General features: G+C 48.5%; 1 protein-coding gene across 2 annotated transcripts in view; it reads left to right on the top strand.

The window, feature by feature from the left end:
• The window catches only part of LOXHD1 (lipoxygenase homology domains 1), a 101552-nt gene that overhangs the window by 30873 nt on the left and 44844 nt on the right, over positions 1–25835 (top strand). Inside the window, exons 7-21 of one of the 2 annotated variants that reach the window (XM_023750808.1) lie at positions 2977–3100; positions 5331–5581; positions 6619–6754; positions 7790–7950; positions 8939–9025; positions 9456–9591; positions 11907–12061; positions 12370–12530; positions 14535–14611; positions 15465–15661; positions 16845–17037; positions 21310–21470; positions 22992–23457; positions 23933–24087; positions 25683–25819. In XM_023750808.1, coding sequence (XP_023606576.1) covers positions 2977–3100; positions 5331–5581; positions 6619–6754; positions 7790–7950; positions 8939–9025; positions 9456–9591; positions 11907–12061; positions 12370–12530; positions 14535–14611; positions 15465–15661; positions 16845–17037; positions 21310–21470; positions 22992–23457; positions 23933–24087; positions 25683–25819 — 2597 coding nt within the window. The remainder of the gene's footprint in view (positions 1–2976; positions 3101–5330; positions 5582–6618; positions 6755–7789; positions 7951–8938; positions 9026–9455; positions 9592–11906; positions 12062–12369; positions 12531–14534; positions 14612–15464; positions 15662–16844; positions 17038–21309; positions 21471–22991; positions 23458–23932; positions 24088–25682; positions 25820–25835) is intronic. The other variant, XM_023750809.1, reaches the window with a different exon arrangement.

The raw sequence follows: 25835 nt of genomic DNA on the forward strand, positions 1-25835 counted from the left end.
GGGCTGGACTTTTAAATAAGTTATTGGCATAGTTCAGACAATGATTCTGCAAACTCTTTGAAGAAAGAATTTGTGATTTGTCTTCTCATGTGCCCAGGGGCAGTCAGTTACTATAGAATGTGTGAATAAATGACCAGCAATGACATTTTAACATGTTAGCAATCAGAAATAAGTGGAATAACAAATTTCTCTCTCTCTCTCTCTCTCTCTCTTCTGCCCAATCAGCATATTTATGTAAAATTGGTGAAAGTTACTCCAATATTGAGGAGAGAGCGCTGCTATGAATCATAGTTGACATTCCACATCAATTGAAAACGTATTCACTCCAAGACCAACTCCAGGTATTGGAGACACATCAGGGAGGACACAGAGGCCCCGAGGCCCCGGATCTGTTTGGACGTATCTGTGAACCATCTGGAAAGAAGTAACGAAGAAGTGACCCCCACTTAGCAGCTCCATCTTTTGTTCCTCTTGCTCGGGGGTCGGTTGTCCTTCTTGGCTTTGTTAACCCAGTGGTCTTGCCTTGGGACTTTGCTGTGTCCTTGTTGCTGTACGCATGACTCCTGGTCTCTGTTGCCTCGTGGAAGGCCAGCATCATCTTCCTCGTGGGCTGGTCTGCAGTCTGCACGTGGAGAATATTCCTCCGCAGGGAAAATAGCTCTTGTTATTTTTTTATTAGATCATTGGTTCTGCTTCTGTCTGTCTGTCTGGTTCACACACAGACACTCTCTCTTTCCAGGTGTGCACTTCTATTGTTCATGGTGAAGGGTGCTTCTGTCTCTCACGCCTTATTTTGCAATGATCTCTGCCATAACAGCAGAATCCACGGAACAGTGGTCTGGAGGGAATACCACCATTTCATTCTGTTAGCAAACGCATGTCCAGAATTCTTAAAAGGAACTCCGTGAAAATCCAGAGGTGCCTGGGCAACTTGTGAGAAAGCTGCTTACGCCTCTCTTGGAGGGGGGCCTTGGTAATGGCCCTTTAAACAGCGAGGGTCAGAGCTCAGCCAGGACCCATATCAGCAGAGGCCAGAATGCCCTTGGGAGAACCCTCTGTGCCCTGTACAGTCTCTATACCTGAGTGCCTGTGTCAGTTCCCTCGTCTCACTTCTCTGCTCTTCTCACCTTACCCATCACCATTTGCTGCTAGATATGTTCCAAAATTTTCCATCCCCCAGGTGCCAGCTTCCTCCAGCCTCATCTTGCAGATTTTGGGGCCAATAGACATCATAAATAATTGTCCCCATATTTCAGTATGAATCTGGAAAATTTCTAAACTATTCATGGACTGCTATACTTGCTACACCAGTATTTAAGCTGCTATGTTCTCTTTTGGCCTTTCTTTTTCTTTTTTTGGTACTTTGGTTGTTATTTGAATATTTATTCAAATGTCACTTTCCGTTGGGTTCAGCTATGCAAGCTAGTTTTGTCCCATAGTGGTACTCAGTGGTGCACATTTTATTTCTCAGATTAGCTAAACTTCTCAATTCAGGAATTTCCATCACAAACCAGGCCAGTCGAGGCCCTTGATTGATGACATCACTGTGAACTGTGAGGGTGTTTCTCTGGCCCTTCAAACCTTGGCTGGCACTGGTCTGTGAACATTCGAAGGCAGAGACGGTGCATCTGTATGTCTAGGTTTATTAGTAGACTTGACAACTTATTTGACAAATTAAGTCCTGTCTTTCTTAACCTTGCTTTCCCAACTCTGTGAGAGTCAGTTTGGAGGTTAGGAAGCAGGTCGAAACCTGGATCAGACCCTTGTCAGTGACTCCCCCATCTACCCCAACCCTGGGAGACTAAAGCCACAAAAATGTGCAAATTGATGAGTTGGGAGAACCCCTCTGGGCAGTGCCACTGCCACTCAGCTTTAAAAGTACAGACCTTCAATCAAATCAGCAGGCTCTGGGGATGACTCACACCAACCAAACTCACAAGGGACTAATTATAAACTGAGGCCTGAAAGCTGGCTTGTCTGGGGAGAGAAGCCTGGTGGGATGGCTGGTTCTAGTCACTGACTCGGCCCCGGTTCCTGTCTGGTGGGCGGAGTCCTCAGGAGGCCAGCGCTTAGACTCAAAGGTTCTTTGACGGACACCAGATTAACGCAAGGTGAGATGCCTTCCGGCAGCCCCATGTGTGCCCTGTTTCCGCCCTGCAGACACTTGGATCTTAGGAAGTGAGTTTTTATTGAAAATCAGAGCCCCCCTCTCTCGGGCAGTCTTGGGAATACCCGGGCAGACATTGTTACTTCCCAGGCCTGTCTGTCACCAGATCTTCTGCCTGCACCGTGCAAGGACTGGAGGACACATTCCAGTTATTGATGATTCCACTTATGTTAGAGGGAGTTTTCAGCTGGGTCTTCTCGGGACCTTTGGGAAGGGGCCCTCAGCTCCTGGGTAATCTCTAGAAGACACCTTATCTCACCTCGCCAACCCAGCTCATAGGTGAGACCCCACAGGAAGCCTCATCAGTGGCCAATTCCACCAGCCTCACTGTCCATGGTTGGCATTTCTAACCTGATCACCAGATCCTGGGCTTCTGGGTGCCTGATTTGAGGCTTGCCGTTCCCTCTGCATAGACTCTGCTTCTCACCAAGGTTAGAACCCCAACCTTCCTCAGATAAGGAAGGTAATGACCTTCCTGTCTGCAGTTCCAGGCTTCCAGCTCTCACACCCATCTCATAGGGCACATCCTGCCAAGTGTCTTGCATTCAATTTCAAAAAATGATCTGCAGCAGAGGAGGGAACAGTGGCTCAGTGATTCAAGTAGGGGCACTTGCCAGGCATCCCTATGTGACTTTCAATGTTTTGCAAGGCTTTCCCGGCCACAGCTGTGTCCATGTGATGAGTTTTCCGTGGGCCACTAGGAAGATGGCAGTGTGTTCTTAGAGGACACTCAGGGATGGGGGGTTTGGATTGGATCGCCAGGTGCATCCTCAATGACACTTAACATTCCTTCCCTCTCTTCTTCTCAGATCCTCATTGAAGATATTGCGAACAAAAGAAAATATGACTTTCCTCTTAACCGCTGGCTGGCCTTGGATGAAGACGATGGCAAAATCCAAAGGGATATCTTCGTGGGTGGAGCTGAGACCACAGGTAGAAACAAAGAAAAAGGAGACTCCATTGGCTAATAGTTTGCTTTCTACCTGAGGCTCAGTGTTCTCATCTTTGGGCCTGGAGGACTGCAATCAAGTGGGAGCCAACTGGGTCTTCCAAGAACATTCCTCCTGCTCTTGAAAATGTTCTGTTTCTCTGAGCTGCAGTCTGGGGCTCTGCTGGTGCCAGAGGTGATGGAGAGATGCCCCTGAGCAGACACTGACTGCCCAGGGCAAAAGAAGTCATCCATGGGATGAAGCCAGAACTGTGGGCATTTATAAGGACATTGTTTTAACTCCTCCTAATATTGAGTGCTTACTATATGCCAACCCTCTGCTAGGCACCTGACCCATTTCATCTCCTTTAATCCTCACAATGACCCTGTGATATAGGAACTGTTATTGTTCCCATTTCACAGATGAGGAAATGGAGTCACAGAAGTTAAAAGACCTGCTCAAGGTCTCAAGCTGGTAACTGACAAATCCTAAATCTCTATGCTGTATGAATTCCGTGGAAAACCTAAAACTCCAAGCGTGAAAGTCTGTGGAAGTTCCAGAAAATCTATGTTCATGAATGCACGCGTGAGAATGCGCTCTGTTGCAGAGCCTCCCATGGCTCCCACTGCATAGAGGATAAGTCCAGGTTCTGGGGTGTGGTATTCAAATTGCTCCTCGAACTGGCTCCAGTTCACCATATTAGCAGGATCTTTCAACAGCTTCTCCCACCACTTCCACACACCCTCCATCTCCTCCACCTCCTTTGCATACCTCTCACTCTTGCTTGTACCTGTATCTCTCCTCATTCCCCCCACCTCCCCCACAGCTTCTCTCTGCCCTCCCTTATCCTTCCTCTCTCTTTACCTCATGCCTTTTTTCTCAGCCTGTAATGCCATTTCTCTACTTTGTGTTTCCCAAGTTCCTGCTTCCAGTCACTTCCCTGAACCCTCCCCACCTCCTCTACACAGGACAATTCCTCCCGTCTTTGTTCAGGGCACCATGAGCTCCTCTGCTCCAGCGCTGTGGCACCTTGGCCTGGCCTGACCTTTGTTGCACAAGTCATTTGTAACTCGAATCCACAAATTATTTACCTAAAAACATACATTAGAACGGATTTAACATAATCCTTGTAACCATGATGCCATTACTTGCCTCCAGTAGTAGAGGAAAGGGAGAGATGGCAGTCAGAGGCTGGGCACTGCTGGCGACCCCGGCCGAGGGAGTATGTCTCGTGTGAGAACAGCATCCGTGTGTGTATTTTGGATAATAAAGCTGGAGACCCATTCTTTTAGGGCAGTGGCCATTCTTTTTCATCCTCATATTCTCCCAATACCTGGCATATAATAAGCACTCAATAAATGTCTGTTGAGCAAAAGAAGGTGTAAATGTATGAATGAATAATGCATCTATGTAGTTGCACGTGCTAGCTCCCAAATAAGTTTGGGATTTTTATTTCTCTGGGGCCAAGGGGTGAAGGTGGGGGGGTAAGGTGGGGCCAGGGTAGGTGAGGGAATTAACAAGGACTAATGTGCCACTGCCTTAGACTCTGGGACAGAATGAATGAAGGAGACCAGACCTGTCCAGTTGTCGGTCTTTGGTGTTTTCTCTTACTCTGCCCCATCTTAGAGTTTAATCTTCCCTTGCTGGCTCTCCCCCAGAACTCCAAGTCCTCAGACTGCATCCCGACTGACCAGAACCCCACAATGTTCTCTTCCTGCCTCAGTCTCCCCTCATCCCACCACATCAACAAGTGCCCTCTATTAAAAATTATATTTTTAAGTGATGAGCAAGAGAGCAAACTAAATGAGTCTGATAGCCCTGAACATAAATCTCTATTAATGGAGTTGACTATTACAATTAAATTAGACGTAGCAGAACTCATCCGGCAGCTATTAAGAATCTGCACATGATAATTAACATTAATAATAAGTACTATTCTTAGCTATCCCAGGTTCCTCCTTCTCTTTTAGTTTCCTGTGATTAGGGCTGGCAGCTTCCTGTCATAATACCTGCCGTTTATTCCTAGACACAGATACACTAACACACAAACTCTGAAAGAGATGAAGTGAGGTTGAGAGCGGCACTGGGTGTCATCTGGGGAATGGACCAGGGGATTAAGGATGTATGGAAGAGGGAGACCTGGGGAGATGGTGGCCAGGGAGGGGGAAGGTGGGCACGATATGGTAACCAGCAGGCACTGAACCCTCTTCTTTCCCCTCTTGTTTCCACACCAGCTATCTCATACATTGTCACCATCTTCACTGGGGAATTACCGGGGGCTGGGACCAAATCCAAAATCTATTTGGTCATGTACGGGGCCAAAGGGAATAAGAACAGTGGAAAAATCTACCTGGAGGGTGGTGTGTTTGACCGTGCCCGCACAGACATCTTCCACATCGAGCTGGCCGTCCTCCTCAGCCCCCTTAGCCGGGTCTCCATTGGACACAGCAATGTTGGCGCCAACAGAGGCTGGTACTGTGAGAAGGTAAGGGATGCTCCCTCTCTTCTTTAACTTTTAAATATGAACTAACTCTAACCTGCTTCCTCCTTCCTTTGGGTCGGTAACAGAGCACGTGGGCAATGCCTTTCACTGGGCATTTTGGATGGTAATGTGCCCATTCACCTTGTCTTGAAGATGGTCAGGAATGGGGCTGTTTTGTTTATGCATCCAAGGGCCAGACACAGGGTAGGGGATCCAGATGTGCTCAGTCGGTGGTTGTAGACTATCCCGATTTCTGGTGTGGCATTTAGCTTCAGTTTATAAATCTCCCAACACGTAAATATATGTTGTATACTTATGCTTTAAAGAATATATATAACAAATGTGAGATAAAACCAAAGTCAATTTTGTCTACCACCCAACTTAAGAAATAGAAAAGTTTCAATGCTCTTGAAACTCCTCTGAGTCCTTCCCCAGTCATATAATTCTCTCTCTCTCCCCAAAAAAGCATACTGTATTATGAGTTTTGTCTCAGTGTATGTTAATAGAAGATTTTTGGAGTGTTCCAGGAACTTTCCTTTGAATATCTATAGTGTGAGTGGCCTGGGCTACATAGACTTCCATGTTCTAAAACCATGAGTTTGGAATGCAGGTTCAGATGGAGAGGGTGTAGGAGAGAAGGTTGAATGAAGCTCAAGTCCAGAAAAGGGCAGTTAGTTTTTGTATTGAATTCCAGATATTAATTACCTTTCATGTGGTTGATCTTTTTTTACAAGACAAATATAGGGAATTAATTTCGTATCCAAGTTACTTTGGTTCAGATTGAGATTAAGTAAATACGGTATTTAAAGAGGTTATTGAGTATAGAGGAAAAGGTTTGAGATTTGGGCTGGTAAATTGGGGGATGGATGATACCTATTTGGGAAGACTTCTTGGAAGAGGTATTTCTGGATCTAAAATGAGACAAGCAATAGGAAGAAAGTGCATTCCTTGAAGGTCCTAATGTAGATGAGCCTAAACATGGGGCTGAGGAAGCTGCTGAGCATTGCAAGCCGGTCCCAATGTGTGGTCTGCTCCCGCAGGTGGTGATCCTGTGTCCCTTCACCGGCATCCAGCAGACCTTCCCTTGCAGCAACTGGCTGGATGAGAAGAAGATGGATGGGCTGATCGAGAGGCAGCTCTACGAGATGGTGTCTCTCAGGAAGAGGAGGATGAAAAGTAGGTGGAAAGGCCCAGAGCCTGGCGGCCCCCCAGGCAGGGGCAGGAAAGGCCAGGGCGTCAGACCACTGGGCAAGGGCTTCAAGGGGGTCCACTCTGCTTCTCAGTTCTCCTCTGGAAAGGAAGAGAAGGGTCCCCCAGAGAGCTTAGGTCTCCAGGGTCTAGGCCAGTGGTCGGCAAACTGCGGCTCGCGAGCCACATGCGGCTCTTTGGCCCCTTGAGTGTGGCCACGAAGTTTCAATCGCACTGTACATGCGAGCCCACACGTGGTATTTTGTGGAAGAGCCACACTCAAGGGGCCGCAGTTTGCCAACCACTGGTCTAGGCCACACACCTGCCACCAAGGCTGGTACTCTGGTGTCCCCAAGTTGAATAAGCTGCCATGATGGGCTAGATCAGTGGTTCTCAACCTTCCTAATGCTGCGACCCTTTAATACAGTTCCTCATGTTGTGGTGACCCCCAACCATAAAATTATTTTCGTTGCTACTTCATAACTGTAATTTTGCTACTGTTATGAATCATAATGTAAATATCTGATATGCAGGATGTCATTTCATTTTTACAAACTGAACATAATTAAAGCATAGTGATTAATCACAAAAACAATATGTAATTATATATGTGTTTTCCGATGGTCTTAGGCGACCCCTGTGAAAGGGTCATTCGACCCCCAAAGGGGTCGCGACCCACAGGTTGAGAACTGCTGGGCTAGATGAATGGCTCAACACTGTGCATTCTGAATGCACTGGACATAGGTAGGTGGAGAAGACCCTTCTCCCTGTGTAAAACACTTCCTCCATTATGCTACGCTTCCTCCATTAAAGGAACATAAGTCTCCCTCTTTCAAATAGCAAGGAATCCCCGGCTGCCTAAAATTGGCACTTGTTACAATGGGCTTTGTGAAAGTGGGGCACACCTATGCATAACCCGTGCTTCAGTCCCGATCACCTTTGATTTGCTCCTCTTCCCCACCAGTACCAGGGAAATCTCTTTGCTTATTAAAGTTTTTGGTGCAACTTGACCTGTCTCTGCAGAATTTGCTTGGTCCCTGTGGGTCTGGACGACTGACTTAAAGAAAGCTGGTACCAACTCTCCCATCTACATCCAGCTTTACGGGAAGAAGGGGCGGACGGATGCGCTTCTCCTGAACCCCAACAACAAGTGGTTAAGACCGGGCATAATTGAGAAGTTTAGGGTAGGAGAGAAGTGTGACAGGGTGGGAGGGAGGAAGGAGGAAGGGGCGTAAGAAGCATTTGTCACGGGATTCTGGTTTTCTGAGCCAGGGTTGGGTGAAGTGTGAGGACACAAATGTGCAATGGAGACTTGAGGTCCCCATGAGGAGTGCCACATGTGATCTATGGATAATGCATTAAATGGGGGGCGGGTTAGCTCTGGCCCTTCATCTGAATCAGACAGTCCAGAACCAAGCCTGGGGGAAGAGGCAAGTGTGGAAGGATTGTGAACATCCGGGAGCCCAGAGATCCTGAAGCCAGTTAGTGTCAAACCACCTGATCTGGACTGAATTAGAGAGTGAGGAGCAAATTTAAGGGAGCGACAATTTTAGAACATTTTCAAAGAAATACACCTTTAAATTTCCCGTATAGATACATATATAACTAGAGCAAGGCTTGTTTTGCCAGCAGAAGTGCAGCTCTGACCTTTAGGTAAGAATACTTTGCAACGTGCTGCTCTCTTCTCAGAGCACCCCACTGATGCCGCTATTATACCGCTCAGTTCATTGCTCTTTCTGTGTTTGTCTTCCTGGCTAGACTGCAAGCCCCTAGGGGAAGGGCACGGCTGCTGTATTGATCTTTTTGTCTATTTCAATGCCCAGCAGAGCTCGGGGGCTGTGGGCTTGTACTAATTTGCAGGGTTGCCATCTGGATTTTGTTCCTAGAAGTTCACTGCTTAGAAGATTTTCTTTAGTCTGGATCCTACTGTGGGTCAGTTATTTTTGTTCAATTTCACGAGCTCAGACCGAAGCCTAGCTGTCCGTGGCTATCTCACCCTCTGGTTACAAGGGCATGAGAGGATACAGTATATGAGAGTGGACTGAAGCAAACCCATCCTTGTTGCTAAAGAAACAGCCCAAAGCAGGTTCCCTCCTGGCAGGGGGTCAGCTATGAGGATAAACACATTTCACTTGGTTGTCCCCACTCAAACCTTGTTATTTCTCACTGTAGTTTGAGCTCCCGGATCTCGGCAGGTTTTACAAGGTTCGGGCATGGCATAATAGCATGACTCCTGGCTCTGGGTGGCATTTAGAAAAGGTAAGATGCACCATTTCGGGGGTTGGGAGGTGGTTGGGAGAGGAGCGAGAATGGTCCCTTTCTGATGAGCCTGTCACCTCAATTTGCTTTGTATATGTTTGGAGTGAGGGTGGAAAAAGGTTACAGTAAGACACGAATTTGGACACAGCACACAGGGACTTCCTGATGGGGCGGGGACTTACAAAGTAGACTAAGAAAATGCTCAGGTGTGCAGTCTTACTTTGCATTCTGCCCCAGCACCTGGCTGCTAGGCAAATGTAGGTCTCAGGGGCCTGAAGGATACGTATTAAACTGGCACTCTACCTTCCACAAGAGTCATCTCTAGGTAATGGCCTTGGCCTCCTTGAGATCCGATAGCAGCTTGAGGACCACAGGGCATGGGTGAATATCTTTGGTACACACACTTGCTCACCCCAGGACTTCATTCCAGATGACCTTGATGAACACTCTGACCAAGGACAAATATAACTTCAACTGCAATCGCTGGCTGGATGCCTTTGAGGATGACAATGAGACCGTGAGGGAGATGACTGCAGAGGGCCCAACAGTGCGGAGGATAATGGGCAGTAAGTGCTCACCAGTTGTCCATCCGGGGGAGGCAGTGGAGCCTCTACTTGGTGTGCCAATGAGGTTCTGGCCAATGAGCTGGTAGTCTTGTCCACTGCGCATCGTCAGGCTCCCTGTGAATGCCAGGGAGGATTTAGAGGTCCAGCCTCAAGACCATCTTGAAGGAGCCATCTCTAAGGCCTGGTGCCAGAGCTCTGTGGTGAAGGGTATGGGGGATGGAGGGGAGATTCATGGGCCTTTAGGTTGGTTATGAGGGGATGAGAAGAATATGCACTGGACAATATTTCTCTAGGGCTGCCCTGAAATGAAAGGAAACATCCTTTTCAAATTATGTACAAGATGCTCCCCAAAATGGAAGGCTGGATCTGGTAGCCATGCTTGGCTGCTCCTGATGGGTCCTCTATTTAAAGCTAATAGGACCGGGACAAAGCTTTTAATATGGAGTCCATATCCACATTCAAGGGGGTAAAGGGAGATCATTTTGCCTCTAGGTTATAGTAGCAGCGTGTTGGCAAATACACAGCACATGTTCTGTCCTTTTCCTTGGCAGACATTACTGAGCGATCACAGCATTCTCTGCCATTGAGTATGAAATGAGCTTCATAGCCCTCAAATAGCATCCAAGCAGACACTGATCAGAATTGGCACTTAATATAATTAACTTATTTGTTATACTCATGGTAGTCCGTAATTTGTTAGTAGTAAAGTGGTATTGCAAAATTATAGAGTTAAGAATATATAGACAATGATGTCACTCATAGTTCTAGTAGCCCTTATACATATTTCCGTAGTGTGACTTTTCAGGCATTTGCACATCAGTAGAAGCTCAGTATATATTTATTGAAATTATTTGAACAGAGTTAAATACTCAAAAACATAGAAACCCCAAGCAACACATATCTAAAAAGAGATCAGCCAGTCTGTTAGTCTAATTAGCCAATCCTTGCAGTTAGCACTATTTTATGGTTCTTCTTCATTTTTAATTGAAATGTATGGTTACAGAATATTAGTGTTCAAGGGCCCTTAAAATAGCCTCATGCAGATAAGGAAACCAAGGAAGTTCTTGCCCTGGTTCTCCATTGGGTAAACAGAGTTGGACAGAGAACAAGGTCTCTTGCCTCCTGGGTCAGTGACTATACCCTGCCTGCTCACATTCAGTAGTATTTTCTTTGAAAACAAGGCAATTATTTCTCCATTGCATTTTGTGGCATCACTCCACTATGTGATCTTCATCACAGATGTAACTCAGACATTTTCCTGCTCATAATTTGTTTATGATTTTACTGTTCATCTCTCCACTCTTCCGCTTTCACTCATGGGAGCAGGAGTTGTCTGTCTTGCTCACTGACGAATTCTTGTACTAATTATGGCACCTCACACCTACCAGGTTCAGTAAACAGATATTGTTTTGTTTTTTAAAAAATATATTTCTTTGTTGATTTCAGAGAGGAAGGGAGAAGGAGAGAGAGATAGAAACATCAATGATGAGAGAGAATCATTGATTGGCTGCCTCCTGCACACCCCCTACTGGGGAACGAGCCCGCAACCCAGGCATGTGCCCTCGGCCGGAATCAAACCTGGGACCCTTCAGTCCGCAGGCTGATGCTCTATCCACTGAGCCAAGCCGGCTAGGGCCAGATATTGTTTTAAGTGAAAAGTGAGGCTGTAATGTGCAAAGATGCAGGTCTGCTTCCTTCACGGTACATCTTCAACACAGGAAGAAGCTGATGCCCGTCCCATGGTGGCTGTGTATGTGCCCTTTCTCTCTGCTTGTCTTCCTGGCATGTCCTTAGAGAAGTTCCAAAGAGAAGGCTCCATTATGGTTCACAAAGTAGAGTTATCCTCCTTGGGAAGACAGGACACACATGAATTAGAGAAAAACCTAAAGCAAAAAGCTCTCCTGGGTTGGATGGAATCAAATGCCAAAATGTTGGCAGGAGACCCGTGGTCCCCAAACACTGCAATGCCAGCCCCAGGGAGCTTGCAAACAATGCAGTCTTAGGGGTCCCACCTCTGGAAACTAAAACCTGGGAGGCTTGGAGTGAGGCTCAAGAACCTGAATTTGTATAAGTTTCCCGGGGATTCTGATGATGGACTAGAAGTGGGAACCTCTGGTCTGTCTGGGACAGGGATTTGCAGGTTTGCAGGGACTGGGGTGGTATGACATGGGATTTGATAGCTGGGGAAGGAGCAAGGTCAGCGCAGACGAGAGCTGAGCGGAGAGGAGGAGGCCATGCTTAGAGGTGGGGAGCAGCAGGGCCGGTATGGGAGGCAGGGGCTGTCAGCCAGTGGTGTCCCTTCTCTCTGCCCATAGTGGCCCGGCACCGTGTGACCGTATGCACCGGGGACCTCCGAGGGGCCGGGACAGATGCCAGTGTCTACCTCTGCCTTTATGGTGACGTGGGGGACACGGGGGAGCGGCTGCTGTACACCTGCAAGAATAACGACGAGATGTTTCAGAAAGGCAACGTGAGTTGCAGCAATGAGCCACCACCCCTCCCCGCCCTCACCCTCACCACCCCCATTTTCACACCCCACTCTGCTCTGCCAAGCACAGCTGACGGCTGGTACTGAGCCATCTAAGAGTCTGGCTCCGGGTAAGGGGAGTGGGGACCTAACATGCCTGAGACCCACGGGCTCGAGGACCATCCGGCTGGGACTCTGGCTTTGCTGTGTCTCCCCCTTGGTGTTGGGTGCCAAGGGAACACTGTCTCACTGGCCTCACGTCCTCCCTGCCCTCCATGTCCTCCATGTCCTCCCTGCCTCCCCCTCTGAAGGCAGATGAGTTCACCATTGAGTCGGTCACCATGCGGAAGGTGAGGCGGGTGAGGATCAGACACACGGGCGTAGGCGGGGGCAGTGGCTGGTTCCTGGACCGGGTGCTGGTGAGAGAGGAGGGACAGCCTGAGAGCGACAATGTGGAGTACCCATGTCTCAGGTATGTGGGTCCTGCCTGCTTTTAGTTTTCCAGCTTATGTTATGGGCCCCAGTTCTGGGAAGACCCAGCCCTACCAGCAGGACCAGGGAGCAAAACAGTGGCTTAGGGAAGTAATTGGTGCAGAAAGAGATGGCCCTGCTGGTGGTGCTAGGCTCGTCCCCAACCCACAGGTGATGGATGGCACACCAGTGTCCCTGTGTGGTGCTAGCGTGTGCACTTAAGTTCTAAGATGTCAGCATTTTTTTCATGTTGAAATGTGACAATTTCAGAATTCAACCGAAAGTTAACTCAGAGAGTTACACGCTGAATCAAACTTTTGAATCAAAGGTGTTTGTTTTTTATTTGGATAGCCTTCCAATACATCTCTTCCCTGTTAATATATTTCAAGACACCTTACTTTGTTTTCATTTCCCTTCCCCAGCTTATCAATGAGGTAAAGTTCTTTTATTTTTTTCCTTAAATATTTGGATTTTTTTCGTAGCCAGTTTGGGCTCCCACTGACTTCTAGAAGTTCCTGATAGAGACATTTTAAAAATGAAGAACAATATTCGTGGGTCTTTTTTGTGCTGTCAAGTTGGCCCCCTAAACTCACCAGTAGCAACGTCTGGGAGGTGTACGTAGTGAGCTTTATTTGAGGCTTAGGACTGCTGGTCTTTGCAAGGCCCGGGTCCAGGCTAGTCCTGCACCTGTGGATGAAGTGCTGCGTGTCCAACTCACTTCACTGGGGCTGGCTCAGGCTTCTGGGGCCGCACTGGGACAGCCCAGCTGTGAATGCACTACTCTTCCCTGTCCGTGCACACACATGCACTCAGGTGTGCACACACACACACAGACACATCCCAGGAGCCCAGGAAGAGCAGTTTCCCAGCCATGGTGGGCCACTGGGATGTTCCCACCTGAAACTTTTATGTTCATTGCAAAGGTCTCTAGAGTCTTCAAAGTGTAGCCACTGTTACTATTACAAGAGATTACATAGGCCCATGGAGACACACTTGGTCATGATGCAAGTATCTTGGTTTCCTCGTTGCCCTGGAGAACAACAAGGATGTCTCTTCTGCCCATCATCCCGTATCACAGACCATCTTGAGTACTGGGGCCGAGACAACCCGTGCTTGTAGACTGTCTGAGTTCTCAGGCGGGTCTCCATGCTCAGAGGGAACAGTGCTTTTTGGATGAATTCGCCCAGTGTCTTTGCTGGCTGACGACCAGCAGAGAGCTGGGTCCATGGCCCATGGCTGCAGGTTGATGAGTCACAGTTACCCAGCCCCAGCCCTCAGGGACCACACTAGCACCTCCTTGTTGGCAAATCTCACTCATCCTTGAGGACTCAGATCAAAGCCCCTTCACCTCGACCCTTTCTCCTTTCCTTGAATTCCTGTTGCAGTTACTTTGATCTAACATCCCTCCCTGTCTTCAGTGCCTCGGCCAGTCTACCCTGTCTTCTTAACCAGACTGTAGGTCCTCGAAGGGCTGGACTGTGTCTCAGTTATCTCCTCTGTCTTCTCCTCACCCCAGAGCCCTTAGCACAGCGCACACACAAGGTGGGCTCTCGGGCAAAAGGTGGTTGTTTTGATGATAGCGATGTCCTAGGTGCTCATGGCGTTTAGGACAAACTTGTTTACCATAATTGCCAAGGTCCCACATCGAGTGGCCCTTCCACCCCTCCAGGCTCATCTGCCAGCACCTACCCTTTACTCGCTGCATTCCACCCACATTGGCCTTCGGTCAGCTTATCCCAGCCTATGTTGTTCCTTCTGGAATGTGCCTCCCTTTCCTCTGGATAACTCCTGGCCATCCTTGCCATTACAGCCAAATATCACCTCCTCTGGGCAGTCCTCCCTCCCCAGTCTGGGTTGGGATCCTTCATTCTAGCTCTAGAGGAACCATTTTCCTTTGCTTGAGTTCAAAGTGCTGGCCTCCCTGGTGACTCTGCATAAAATGTGTGATGGTTGGTTGTCTGCCTGCCCCCCTCAAAGAGCTAACAGCCCCTCATTTGCCCACCAGGTGGTTGGACAAAGATAAGGATGATGGACAGTTGGTCCGAGAGCTGCTGCCCAGTGATAGCAATGCAACACTGAAGAGTAAGTTGTTCTGTGACCAGGTGCTGGCGGGCCCTGGGCGTGACAGGCGCCCTCCCTTGGCTACACAGAAGCAAACCCTGGAGAAAGCACACGCTCCTCACTTCATTGGCACCGGGAGGGTGGAGAGAAAGGGGCTCCAAGGGAGGATCTGGAAATCTGTCTGTCTGTGCTGTGCACACAGGCTCTTTGTGGCCTTGGGGATGGGGCCCTGAGAGCATTTGGACCTCGCTTGATTAGAGTAACAGAAGCAACAGCACTAAAGCTAAAAGGGGTTCTTTCTCCTTTTCCTAGATGCTTTGTCCTTCCTTGTGCACAGATGATGCAAACCTTCCTGGGTGATAAAATAGAGTAACCCCATCGTTGTGTCCCACTTAAGAACAGGGGTCTCCAGGTCCACACTAAGTCCACATTAGGGCTTCACTCCTGGCTGGCTACTGACCAGCTGTTGACTTCCTGAGCCTAACACATAAGCTTCTGAGGCTCCAAATCCCCACGTATAAAGCCGAGGTCAGAATACTTAGCAGTAATACTGTGCATATAATGTACTAAGGGGTCGATGCTCCCTTGGCCTCAGATTCCTCATCCATCAGATGAGAAGTTAGTGTTGCCTGCGTTCCTGTTCCTTGAACGTTCACACTGGGTGGGGCAGGTCGAGCAGGTAGTAGGATTCCGCTGTTGTAGATGAGGGGACCCCACAGGGATGAAGGGAACCCTGTCTCAAGTCACAGGACTACTTAGAGAGAGCAAGAGTCCACCCTGGTTTCAGACACCGCCCCCCCTTCTGCTCCATGCTGCCTCCTGCTGGCCCTGCACTAACCCCCTTTCTTCCTGCCTCCTGCCTTGGACTATTTAGACTACCGCTATCATATCCGCTTGAAGACGGGGGATGTCCCTGGGGCCAGCACCGATTCCACAGTCTTCATCAAGCTCTATGGCGATAAATCTGACACCATCAAGCAAGACCTTCTTGTCTCTGACAACAACCTGAATGACTATTTTGAACGTGGCCGCGTGGACGAGTTTACCCTCGAGACCCTGAACATTGGGACTGTAAGTCTCCTTCCCAGGACTGCGTGACATCATCTCACCCATCCCCCTACATATATCTATCTGACCGTGGGTACACACACACACACCACTCATGTACACAAGGATGAACTTATTTTGAAGGGAAAAAATGCCCAGGGAAAAAATGCCCACGTGGGGGTTAATGAGGTACGTTGTTTTCCTCCTATGACCTAGAACAGCAGCAGATATGTTTCAGAGTCTCTTCGGGGATGGAATGTATGTATTTAGTGACTGTAGATCAGCTGCAAAGAGACACTGAGTACCCATAACAGTGAGATCATGGCTGACATGGACAATTTTCTAAATCTGGTGTTTTGGCACCAGACTCCTAGCTAATATCACCCCTACAAACCATCACAGGGAGAATCTGGGGGGCTGGAAGGGACCTCAAAGGCTATCTTATAATTCCATCTAATGTTAGAATTGCCCAGTAAACAACATTTCAAAAAAGCGTAAAAGCAATTTGAATACTGCAGAGCCACGTATATATAAGGATGGTAACATGATCATCTACACGATCATCTATGTTGCCTGTGGGCAAAGATGTTAGAATTACAACGAAAATAGCAAAGCCAGTAAAGTACTGAGTGCGACTGGAAAGAGGAAACATTCCCAGACCAAGAGGGGAGGAGGAATTAGACACAGATGACAGTCCCCTGAGAGGCTGTCCACATAGTGTCACCTACAGGATGGAAGTGTCAGAGAAGAAATGCAGACACACATTCAACGGTGCATGTTTAAAACAAGTCTAAGCCACATCAGTGACATGGTACCAGCCACAGATGGTTAACATTGTGAATGTTTGCTTTCTTGCCAAGTCACCACATTATTATTAATTGTGTGTTAAGTACCCGCCTAAGTACACACCAGAACTTTCAAAGTTCATGCCTCACTTGTTCCCCCACTTGCTTCTCGCAACACCCGCCGGAGGTGAGCTGGACTAAAGAGGGAACAGAGATTCCAGGCAGGAGAGGTGGTGCCCTCACCCCCCAGCTGGCTGCTGGCGGACAGGCCCGGGGCCCAGCCTCCTCCTGCTTAGCCTCCCTCTCCTGAGAAACTGAGGTTGAGTCACAGTTTGTGCAGGTGTTTGGGGAGATAGGGATGGAGGCATGGAGGTTTCTGGGCACCAGCTCCTTGCTCACCCACAGCCTGGTTTTCCTTCCAGATCAACCGGCTGCTGATCGGGCATGACGGCACGGGCATGGGCGCCAGCTGGTTCCTGGCCAGTGTGCAGATCCGTGTGCCCCGCCAAGGCAAGCAGTACACCTTCCCTGCCAACCGCTGGCTGGACAAGAACCAGGCTGATGGGCGCCTGCAGGTGGAGCTCTATCCCAGTGAGGTCGTGGAGATCCAGAAATGTATGGAGGGGGCAGGGGTGGGATGGCAACATCATTCCCCTGTGGGGTGGGGTGGTGGGGTTGGAGGACAGACTGTGGGGCAACTTAGGTCTTATCTCTAAGGGGAAGAGTGAGGGGAGAAAATGGGGGCTTCCCCTGGTACCATGTTTCCAGAAGGGAGGAGGGCTTATTGTACAGATGGAGAAACTGAGGAGTCAAAGGATGAAGCACTTTGTCCTGGGCTAAAGTTAGCATGTGACTTTATAAGAAATGCACATTCTCAGCCCTGTGGACAGGAGGACCTAGTCCATGTCTTCCCCTGGGAAGACTGGCTGAGGAGATAAAGCTGTTTGTTCAGTCATTTATTATATATGTAACTAGAGGCCCAGTGCATGAAAATTTGTGTGCTCGGGGGCATCCCTCAGCCCAGCCTGCATCCTCTCACAGTCCGGGACAACCTCTGGGGATGTCCACCTGCTGGCTTAGGCCTGCTCTCTGGGGGATCAGGCCTAAGCTGGCAGTCAGACATCCCTCTGGTAGCTTGGGAGCCCTCGGGGGATGTCCAACTGATGGCTTAGGGGTAATGGGCCTAAGCCGCAGTTGGACATCCTTAATGCTGCCAAGGAGGTAGGAGAGGCTCCTGCCACCGCCACTGCACTCACAGCTGTCAGCCTGGCTTGTGGCTGAGCGGAGCTTCCCCTGTGGGAGTGCACTGATCACCAGGGGGGAGCTCCTGCATTGAGCGTTTGCCTCCTGATAGTCAGTGTGCATCATAGTGACTGGTCGTTCCAGGTAGTTCTGTAGTTAGGGTCAATTTGCATATTACCCTTTTATTATATGGGATGTTTCTCTGAGCCAGCACTGCTCTAGGCTCCGTGGGGGCAGCCATGAGCAAAACAGATTAAATTCTATCCTCATGGACTTCATATTCTACCAGGAGAGACAAACAATAAATATATATGGCCAAGTAAGAGTTGTGATGAAAAATGGCATGGGGGTGGGGCCTTTATAGACAGGGTGGTGACATCTGTGACTTGGCCACCCATTGCACATAATGCAAGAACCATAGGTCATGGTGGGGCTCAGAGAAGCAAGAGATTATTGAGAAGGTCAGGAAGACAGTGGGACCAAAACCTGCGTTTGCTCACTTTCCTCACCTCTGCGTTTCTACATCTACCCTGAAACAAGTGCACAAGGCTCCCTCCACAGGAAGCTTCCCTGAGAAGATCCCCGATACAAACTCACCTCTCTTTTCCAGAACCCTTTGTGTCTTTCCGTGTGTGCATTTTCTGTCCCCAACTAACCTACAGGTTCCTTGAGGGCTGTGTCACATACACATGTTTTGTAATGGTACCCGCCAGTGTGAGGAATCAACTCCTCCCCGCTTTTTATGAATTAGAACTTGATTTCCAACAGAGTAATACAGATACTAGTTAACAACAGAAAGGTAAAAACGCGGTAGTTCCCTTCCTCTGCCCCAGCCCCCTTCTTCAGAGGTAACAACTTTTCAATTACTTTAGCTTTTTCTCCTGAAATGTACCTCCATATTTTAAATAATGTGCTTTATCAACTTCTTGATTTTTTTTCAGTCAAAGACATTAACTATTGACTTTCTACTCCAGAAAAGGAGGATTTAGCTCTTTAACACATGTGCATGTGTAAGTGTGTGTGTATGTGTACACCTACACACTTCCCCTCCTTCCAGCCCTCAATAAAATTAAGTCAAAATTCAATTTTTACACTATTATGACTATGCAAATATCATTCACTGCTGAAATACCTACTATACAATGGTTGCATTCCATCTTGTATACATTTTCTGTTGTTTTTTTTCCTGGAGTTTAGTGATAGCCTTGTTTTTTCACTTGCATAGGTTTCTATATACCTATCTGCATTTCTATATACCCATCTGTATAGCCACCTGCCTATATAAGTGTGCTAGGACTGCCGTAACAAAATACCACAGACTAGGTGGCTTAAACAACACAAATTTATTTTCCCATAGTTCTGGAGGCTAGCGGTCCAAGATCAGGTGTGACTAGGTTGGGTTTCTTGTGAGGCCTTTCTCCTTGCCTTGCAAATGGCTGCCTTCTCACTTTATGTTCACATGGTCTTTCCTCCGCATGAACAAGTCTGTCCTAATCTTCTCTTATAAAGACACCAGTTATATTGCATTGGGCTCTACCCCAATGGCTCCATTTTAACTTAATCACCTTTTTAAAGGCTCTATTGCCAAACGCAGTCACATTCTGAGATACTAGGGATTAGGGCTTCGACATATGAATTTGGGGAGACACAGTTCTCCCACAATACCATCTTGTCGCCATGTCTCTAACAGAACTAAACATTTGTGCGTGTGTGCAAACCCAACAGGAATTCTGTTGATTTTCTCTCTACCTCCTTCTCCCCTAATCTCTGTCTTAAGACATTTCTTTGGGAACCTCTGCCACAAAGCTGTCCTTTTGGTACTCCCTTTCTTGCCATCTTTTTGGAAATTCCTCTTTTTTTTGGTTGTCCCATTTCCTGGATTTCACGTCTTCCTCTTCTTTGATTTATTTCCTCATTTCAGTAGAACACATTCTACTAGTAGCTCCCGGAGAAAAGGTGGAAGAGAAATGGTGAGACCTTGCATGTCTGCCAATGTCTTTCGTCTATTCTCATAGTTGATCAATAGTGTGGCTTGCTACAGAATTCTGAGTTGAACTTTTCCCCTTAGAGTTTAGAAGGAATTTTTCTACCATCTTCTAGCTCCCTGTGTTCCCATTGAAAAGTCTGGTGCCATTCTGTGATCCAAGCCCTTAGGGTTTTTTTCCCCCCTCTCTAAAAGCTTCTAGGATCCTATTTTTATCTCTGGCATTCTGAAACTTTATGATGTCTTCACTGCCTTTTGTGATTTAGTTTCATCCATGGTTCTTAGAATTCATGGGCTCCTTCCATCCAGAAGCATTTTTTTTAGTTTGGAGACTTTTTTGTATTAGTTCTTTGACAACTTTCTGTTTCCTCTGTTTTCATTAGAACTGAACTCTTAGTAAGATATTGGACTTCCTCTGATTTTCTTACCCTTATATCATTTGTCATTTTGTTCTTTGGAAATTTCCTTTTTGTTCTTCAGAGCTGTTCTTGACTATATCCTTGCTGTGGAATACTTCATTCCAGCTATCACATGCTAATTTCCAATAGCTTGTTCTTGTTCTCTGACTGCTCATTTTTATCTGACCTAATTTTGTATCACCCTGGCTGCTCAATGTTCTGAGAACCGAGGGTTGGAATGGGGTTGGGAGTCCTCTTCCTTCAGAATGCCAGCTTTTACTGTTATCCATGTGCTAGCTCACCCTCACTCCCAGCTGAGCCTGGTATTTCTAGTTCAACTTCTTCAGACTTGCAGCTAGTCCTCTTGCTTTCAACCTCCAGTTTCTCACATTGCCATGGTAATGGAAGATCCTCGTCTTGTTGAAAATAAGTCTTTACTTGAAAAAAAAATCATGATATTGTCTTACAGCATTGCTGAAAGGGCAAGTCTTAAAATAGTCACTGAAAAAAATATGGCCTCATAGTTCTGAAGGCATTTGGCTCTCCACTGGGAAGCGCCCTCTAGTGGTGCAGACCTGTAACATATTTCCACCCTCTAACACAGTGGTTCTCAACCTTCCTAATGCCGCGACCCTTTAATACAGTTCCTCATGTTGTGGTGACCCCCAACCATAAAATTATTTTCGTTGCTACTTCATAACTGTAATTTTGCTACTGTTATGAATCGTAATGTAAATATCTGTTATGCAGGATGTATTTTCGTTGTTACAAATTGAACATAATTAAAGCATAGTGATTAATCACAAAACAATAATTATATATGTGTTTTCCGATGGTCTTAGGCGACCCCTGTGAAAGGGTCATTTGACCTCTGAAGGGGTCGCGACCCACAGGTTGAGAACCGCTGGCCCAGGGGGAGGCACACAGCAGAGCGTGCCAGCCCTGTATTGACTATTCCGCATTCCTAGTGCCCGAGGACGCATGTGGTGCAGTGGGCGACTGGGTTTTGGAGTCTGATCGATGGGGTTTGCCACTCCTGACACCTACTCAATTCCTCTATGCCTCAGTTTGTCCACCTGTAAAATGGGGATGATAGTATCTACACATGATATTGATGAGTTTAGATAAGATAATGCCTGTGAAGCACCAGACACATGGCACAGGCCTGGGAAATATTTTTGTTACTATCATTGCTATTGTTGTGATTACCTAATGTCCCATTTCTCCCCCGCATGTCCCATTTCTCTCCCACTAACATGGCAGTGGTCCACTACGAGGTTGAGGTTTGGACGGGAGATGTGGGCGGTGCAGCCACCACTGCCCGAGTCTACATACAGATCTATGGCGAGAAAGGCAAGACAGAGGTGCTCTTCCTCTCCAGCCGCTCGAAAGTCTTTGAGCGGGCATCCAAGGACACGTTCCAGGTGTGTGTGGGGAAGGCAGCGGAAGTGCCAACAGAGGGCCCAGGGGACGCCTGGAAATGAAGGGATTGGACTAGATCAGTGGTTCTCTGGCTTCCTATTAGAATCACCTGGGGAGCTTTAAGGAAAAACTGGTCCATACCCCGATCAGTTAAATGAGAAATTTATGGGGATTCTTTAAAAGCTCGAGTAGTGATACTAATATGCTGCCAATTCTGAGAACCATGGGAGTAGAGAAATCTAATTTAGCAAAATATGGCACTAGGCCTGTGGTTACTGCATCTATTTCCAGCCCAGTGGCCTCTGATTCCACAGCTCTGTCGGCCTGAGGGCAGGGCCATCTTCCCAGGCAGGATACTGGGAGGCCTGGGGGTCTCCTGGTTCTGCTTGGAGTGCCCTGGGCCTCAGCCTGCCTCTTTGAGTAGAGGAGAAGAGAGTTGAGGATATGGGAATATTGTTAGCAGGAGAAGAGAATGCAAGGACGGTGCTCATTGGGTGACATATAGAATTTTGATATGAGACATGAGTTCCTGTGTGTGTGTGTGTATGTGTGTGTAGGGAACATGATCAGGTTGGTGTTCTGTGTGTGTTTGTGTGACACAAGCAGCTGAGCCTTTAGCAAAAGTCCTAACCCAGTGCCCAGTAGAGAAGGTCCTGACTGAGCGGGGCCAGGGCTCACCCTCACTCCCAGCTGAGCCTGGTATTTCTAGTTCAACTTCTTCAGACTTGCAGCTAGTCCTTGGGTGCACCGAACGCTAGTGCTGGATGGGGCCTCACTGAGTCCAGCCCCTCCAAGCACTACTGAAGAGGCAGCAGCCCTAGCCTCGGGCCTCTCTGAGCCTCAGATTTTCCACCAGTTCAAACCTAGCTTTATAATGCCTGCCTGGCCTGCTTCACAGTCCCTGGAAGGATCAAAATAGTCCATGTCAGGGAAAGTGTTTGGGAAACTGACCAGTCATGGAGATGTGACAGAGCGGCACATCTTCTGGATGCAGACCGACCGGCTAGGTGAGGCAGATGCATCACGGGTGGCAGACAGGTGGGGAGAGGGGACCAGAAGTGGGCCTCTCTGGGCAGGTTGATCACATGGACACTGTGACCTGGGAAACACTGAAGAGGAGATCCAAGGTGCTGAGGAAGGGACTAAGCAGATTCAGAGCCCATCCCCTAAGTAGGGGGGGAGGGAGGGAGGGAAGGAGAGAGAGAGAGAGAGAGAGAGAGAGAGAGAGAGAGAGAGAGAAAGGAAAAGGAGAGAAGAGAGAGAAGAAGCAGGGAGATCATCTTGACCATCACAGGGGTTTAGAAAGAAATACATCTGGGTGGAGGGTGGGGCTTGCGAGAGGTCCTGGAAGGTGGGCCGAGAAACAAGGCTGGGTGTGTAGGACAGAGGGAGCTGGTGGAAGCTCTGAGCTTTGAAGCCTGGGACTCTCCATCTGTGACTCCGCACCAAGCCTGTGCCTGGCTCTGCATGGGAGGTGGGAGGACACCAGGGGCCACCCCACCACTGCTCCCCTCTTTGCACAGCTGGAGGCAGTTGACGTTGGGGAGGTCTTCAAGATCCGACTGGGGCACACGGGCGAGGGCTTCTCGCCCGGATGGTTCGTGGACATGCTGTGGCTGCGGCACCTGCTGGTGCAGGAGGTGGAGCTCACCCCCGAGGAAGAGGCCCGGAAGAAGAAGGAGCAGGACAAGCTGCAGCAGCTGCTCAAGAAGGAGCGGCTGAAGGCCAAGCTGCAGAGGAAGAAGAAGAAGAAGAAGGGCAGTGACGAGGAGGATGAGGGGGATGAGGAGTCCTCGTCGGAGGAGTCCTCGTCTGAAGAGGAGGAGGAGGAGTCATCTGAGGAGGAGGAGGAAGAGGAGGAGTTCGGGCCGGGGATGCAGGAGGTGATTGAGGAGTACAAGTTCGATGTCAACCGCTGGCTGGCCAGGGGCAAGGAGGACAATGAAATTGTCGTGGAGCTGGCGCCCTCCGGTCGGTCGGGTCCTGAGCGTAAGCCTGAGCAGGGGTCAGACAGCCCCCCGCCCCCCAAGGGAGCCCAGGGAGGGGGAGGTGCCTAGCTCTCCTCTCACATGGGAGCCCCATAGGTGGGCACCCCAATAGCTCTCCTGACATGTGTCTTAAATGCCACCATGGACAGTTCCCATCTGGGGTTAGCATTGCTTTTGTCCCAGGGCTCTCAGCAGTGGTTGACTTAGAGGAGCCCTGATATAACTCAATTTTGGGGACATAAAGTAGGAGGGCTGCTCAGGGTGAATTTTCCTGAGACTTCTTGAGATATATAGAAAAGAAAAAAAAAAGTCTTGGGTGGAGAGAGGAAGGGCAGATTTCGTTCCAGGTTAGTGTAGATGTGGAGGTATCTGTAGACACATCTAGCTTCCACCATCTACCTGGATCCAAGAGACTGATCCTCAGGCCCACTCAGAGGCCCGTGTGTCCTCAATGCTGGGTCTTTCTCTGTCTCCAGCCAACACCTACCAGGTCCAGGTTATCACAGGGAACGTACCCAAGGCTGGCACCAATGCCAACGTCTTCCTGACCATCTATGGCGAGGAGTACGGGGACACAGGGGAGCGTCCTCTGAGGTATTCAGACAAGTCCAGCAAGTTTCAGCCCGGGCAGGTATGGTATAGTCTTCTGGCCATTGGGTGGGTGATTGGGACTCAGACAGAGGGAGCCTTCTGGTGGTTCCCAAGGCCTCCCCGCCGCCCGCTCCCCCCGCCCCCCCTGCCCCTGCCAGTAGCTGCCAGGTCCAGCAGTGAGCATTGTTCAGCCCAACCAGGTGTCGTGGAAGTGCCTCCTCTGTAAGAACCAACGGTTTCGATGGGGAACGTAAGAAAGGCACAGGTAGGGGTCCAGCTCCATGACCCCATAGGAACTCACCGGAGATAGCATGGGTAGCAGACACTCAGTGCTAAGTGGGTGGAGCAGGGGTTCAGGAAGGAAGCGTGACCATAAGATGGCGCTTTGAGGGACACAGAGAGATATAAACGGACTTGGTAGTTGAGTATGGTACAGATGTGCAAAGATGTCAGTGAGAGGTGCTCTCCGAAGACAGGACCTCATGACAAAGATGTGGGTAGAGATGTGGAGGCCAGGTTGAGGATACTGAGTCTTCCTGCAGGGCTGTGGTTAAGGCTGAGCCGTGGTGGGCGCTGCCTCTGGGAAGCTTGATGAAACCAACCTAGGGGGTGGGGGAATGAGGGCCTTGAAAGACGGGCTGAGAACTATATCCTGAAGCCACAAAAACTTTTAGCATTGAAAGAAATGCACTCCCCTTCCTTGTATAGTGGGAAAGCATGAAAAATACAGCTGCCTCCTTTGTCCTTAGAAATTGCACAATATCCTCTGGCTAGAAGACTGTCCCTCATATCACCTTTCCCATTCTAAGCCAGGTTCCCTCATTCACACAGAGGAAGAAAGAAAGAAATCAAATTTATTAAAATACTTTTGGCCTCCTCACTGATTTATTTCAGAGAGCTCTGGTTTTTCTCCCTTCCCATGACTTAAGGATCATGGTTTATTTCTGTTTCAGCACTTTTCTTGAAAAAAATTATAGCCACTATGATCTGGGATTAAAGAGTTTAAAAAGTGCCCTAGCTGGCTTGGCTCAGTGGATAGAGCGTCAGCCTGCGGACTGAGGGGTCCCAGGTTCGATTCCAGCCAAGAGCATATGCCTGGGTTGCGGGCTCCATCCCCAGTAGGGGGTGTGCAGGAGGCAGCCGATCAATGATTCTCTCTCATCATTGATGTTTCTATCTCTCTCTCCTCCCTTCCTCTCTGAAATCAATAAAGAAATATATTTTTTTTAAAAAAAGAGTTTAAAAAGTGATAGCTAAGAAGACCCTATTCACTCAGTGTCATCTGTTTCCTGCTTCCTCCTGTGCATATACATACACTCATCCACATTCAATCTTCCCACCTCAATAGCAAGCAAGTCCAGTCCTTCTGTTTCTGGAAATCACTTTGGATTTACACTTTGGCTCCTAGCAGGTCTTAATTAAAATGTGTGGCTGAAGGAGTTTATGCACACATGTACACACATAGCACATATCCAAGCAGCAGTTCGCCCTCCTGCCCAAAACATATATCCCACAACGTAAAATCCATGTGTCCCTTCCTGGTTTGGGTCACAACAGCCTCAGATCCTGGGACAGTGAAGCTGATGCAAGGTGGGGAGGGTACCACCCTCTGAGTGCTACCCTGGCCCTTTCCAGACAGACACTTTCACCGTCTGTGCCATTGACCTGGGGCCCCTGACCAAGATTCGGATTGGCCATGACAACGCAGGCGGCAGCAAAGCAGGATGGTTCCTGGACAGAGTAGACATAACAGACATGAACAATGAGACCACGTGAGTGGGGCTGGAG

The sequence above is a fragment of the Myotis lucifugus genome, unplaced genomic scaffold, assembly GCF_000147115.1.
Source record: "Myotis lucifugus unplaced genomic scaffold, Myoluc2.0 scaffold_16, whole genome shotgun sequence".
Lineage (NCBI taxonomy): Eukaryota > Metazoa > Chordata > Mammalia > Chiroptera > Vespertilionidae > Myotis > Myotis lucifugus.